This window comes from Poecilia reticulata, unplaced genomic scaffold (assembly GCF_000633615.1).
Source record: "Poecilia reticulata strain Guanapo unplaced genomic scaffold, Guppy_female_1.0+MT scaffold_232, whole genome shotgun sequence".
Taxonomy (NCBI): Eukaryota; Metazoa; Chordata; class Actinopteri; order Cyprinodontiformes; family Poeciliidae; genus Poecilia; species Poecilia reticulata.
The window spans coordinates 55034-57768 of NW_007615026.1; the positions used below are offsets into that span (position 1 = coordinate 55034).

At 60.1% G+C, this 2735-nt stretch overlaps 1 protein-coding gene across 1 annotated transcript in view; it reads right to left on the reverse strand.

Annotated features, from left to right (window-relative positions):
* The window catches only part of pkhd1l1.1 (PKHD1 like 1, tandem duplicate 1), a 48904-nt gene that overhangs the window by 29996 nt on the left and 16173 nt on the right, over nt 1–2735 (reverse strand). The window contains exons 19-25 of the mRNA XM_017303250.1: nt 2230–2422; nt 1720–1856; nt 1539–1643; nt 1285–1470; nt 1049–1216; nt 774–979; nt 12–653 (exon numbers count right to left, since the gene is read on the reverse strand). Coding sequence (XP_017158739.1) covers nt 12–653; nt 774–979; nt 1049–1216; nt 1285–1470; nt 1539–1643; nt 1720–1856; nt 2230–2422 — 1637 coding nt within the window. The remainder of the gene's footprint in view (nt 1–11; nt 654–773; nt 980–1048; nt 1217–1284; nt 1471–1538; nt 1644–1719; nt 1857–2229; nt 2423–2735) is intronic.

The window sequence follows — 2735 nt, forward strand, 5'->3', positions numbered from 1 at the left end:
CTGCTCCTCACCAGCAGCCGGACCGGGTGGTCTCCGGCCGGCAGCGCTCCGACCCGCACCGTCACGTTCCCGTCACTCACCGCCGCCGGCCGCAGTGGCGTGGAGCCCACCAGGACCGACACGTCGTCCACGATGCTGCCGAAGCCGGAGCCGGAGACCAGGACGTCGGTCGGGCCGCTGATGCTGCTGGGCGAGACGCCGCCGACGCTGGGCGTGACGGCGGAGGAGAACCGGAAGGAGCAGAGCGAGGAGCAGGAGCTGCGGATCTGGCCCAGGTGGAACACCACGTCCCCGGAGCGCTCCGCCGACGGCGCCGTGTCGCACAGGATGTGGGTGTAGTTCAGCATCACGACGCTGCAGGACACGCCCGCCGCCGTCACGCCGCCCTCAGAGAACCCCGAGCCGCCGATCCGGAGCCGGGTGAAGCCGGTGGAGCTCCCAACAGGGGGCGCCACCGAGTCGACCACCGGCAGGACCACGAAGCGACGCTCCAACTCATCAGAGATGGCCACAACGGCGGCGCCCAAGTTGTTGACTCTGACGGCGACGGGCAGAGCGACGCCGACTGGAAGCTCTGAGCCGGATCCGAGCCGGCAGCTGATCCCGGACCAGGAGCTGTTGGTCACATGACACGGCTCACCGCCAACCGTCACCTGCAGGATGGACGGTTAATCGTCAGATAATGAGCCGCAGCCCTGAAGAGCCTCGAGCTGCTCTGGGCGGCGCCATCTACAGGGCAGAGGTTCCAGCCGTGACCCCATGACCCCGCTGACCTCGTTAGCGCAGGAGACGTCGCTGAAGCCGTGTCCCTGGATGTGGATCAGCTGGTGGTAGGAGCCCTGGGTGGGGGAGATGGAGCGGACGGTGGGGGTGGAGCAGGCGGAGAAGCTGAAGGAAAGGCCGTCTGAAGTCTGATTGGCCGGCGGGCAGCGTGTGGACGCCGCGCAGCCGGCTGCGGATCTGGAGACTCTGGCTGAACCTGCAGCCAGACCTTCATCATCAGCCTCCTCATCTTCCTCTGGGGCGTCTTCACGTCTCAAACATTTACCTTCAGGCAGATATCTGGCCAGAACGCCTCCCACTCTGACCGAGACGTCGGCGTTCGTGTCCTCCCGACTCACCACCCTCACGACTCCCTGCATCAGGATGGAGGCGCCGACGTAGCCGCTGCTGTAGTAGTACGTACCGGGGACGGCGAAACGGTAGCTGAAGAACCCTGAGCAGGAAGGACGGAGCGGATCCGGTCACAGCGGCAGGAGTGAAACAGGAAACTCATGTTTCTACCTTCGGCAGTTGGGGCCTCGCCGCTGTTCAGAGCTCCTCCTTCATACTGGGAGCCACCGGGACTGGAAACGCTGAAGACTCGGTACCCGACGCTCTGGAAGGCCGGAGCCTCCCACCGCCACCTCACTGTGTCGCCAACCAGCACTCGCAGCGAAGACGGGCTCCAAGCGTATCCCGGTCCGTAAGCTGCAACACAGACACACGTTGGTCCCGCTCCAGGTCCGAAAGGCTGTCATTCCAGGGGAGGGACGTACTGAGGTGGGAGCCCTGGTTGGTGACGACGTGCGTCTTCTCCTCTGACTGGACGGTGCAGAGCAGCTGGTTTCCCGAGGCGGACGCCACCTCACAGGCTCGGCTTCCTGCGGCACAGCGAGCGCCGGCGGGTCATCAGTAGCCGTCGCTGCTGCAGCGGGCGGGATGCAGACGGACACTCACCAACAGAAACCTGGATGTTAGCCGCGTCGCTGCTGAAACCGGAACCAGAAACCGTCAGCGTGGTTCCTCCCATCAAAGAGCCGGCCAGCGGGGAAATGCTGTAGACTTCCAGGATGTATTCGATGCTGGTGTTGACGCTGGAGGAGGAGGAACCGTCTGAGTCAGGATGAGGATTAAAACACGTCCCTCATCTCTTCACGGCTTCATGCTCCTTACTTCCAGAGCCAAGCACTTCTTGATGGGGCTGACGGTCATAACTCTAATTGTGTCAGTTAATGAATTAAAACTAATTACTTTAAAGTTGATATAGGTTGTTTTTTACATTTACTGAATATTTAAACGTTATTTTTAGAGTTGATGATGGAGCCAAACTTCTCCAAAGTAAAAGACGGTGAAAATCGTCGTTCCTCTCTACGAACCAACCTGCTGAAGTTACTTACTAATTAAACATGAACTGGATCCAGTGCAGGTCCAGCTTAGGGCAGACTGGATCAGAACCGGTGTGCCTACCTGGCCCAGGGGAACCCTCTGTTCCCCACCTGCACCTCCACCTGGTAGACACCAGGGGGCAGCAAAGGCAGGCGGCAGCTGATCTGCGTCTCGCTCCACTGGGTGGGGACGCACTCTTTCGCTCCAACAAACACGGCGCTGTTGTTGCTCCGCCCTCCGAGGTTCGAACCCTGGATGGTGAGAAGCTGATCTCCTGGAGGGCAGAAGAAGAAACCGATCAAACCGGCACCTGATGCTAATCGATCTATTAAGACGCCATGTTGGCGTTAAGGCGCCATGTTGGCGTTAAGGCGCCATGTTGGCGTTAAGACGCCATGTTGACGTTAAGACGCCATGTTGGCGCTAAGGCTCAATGTTGGCGTTAAGACGCCATCTTGGCGTTTAGACGCCATGTTGGCGTTAAGACGCCATGTTGGCGTTAAGGCGTCATCTTAACATTAAGGCGCCATGTTGGCGTTTAGACGCCATGTTGGCGTTAAGGCTCAATGTTGGCGTTAAGACGCCAT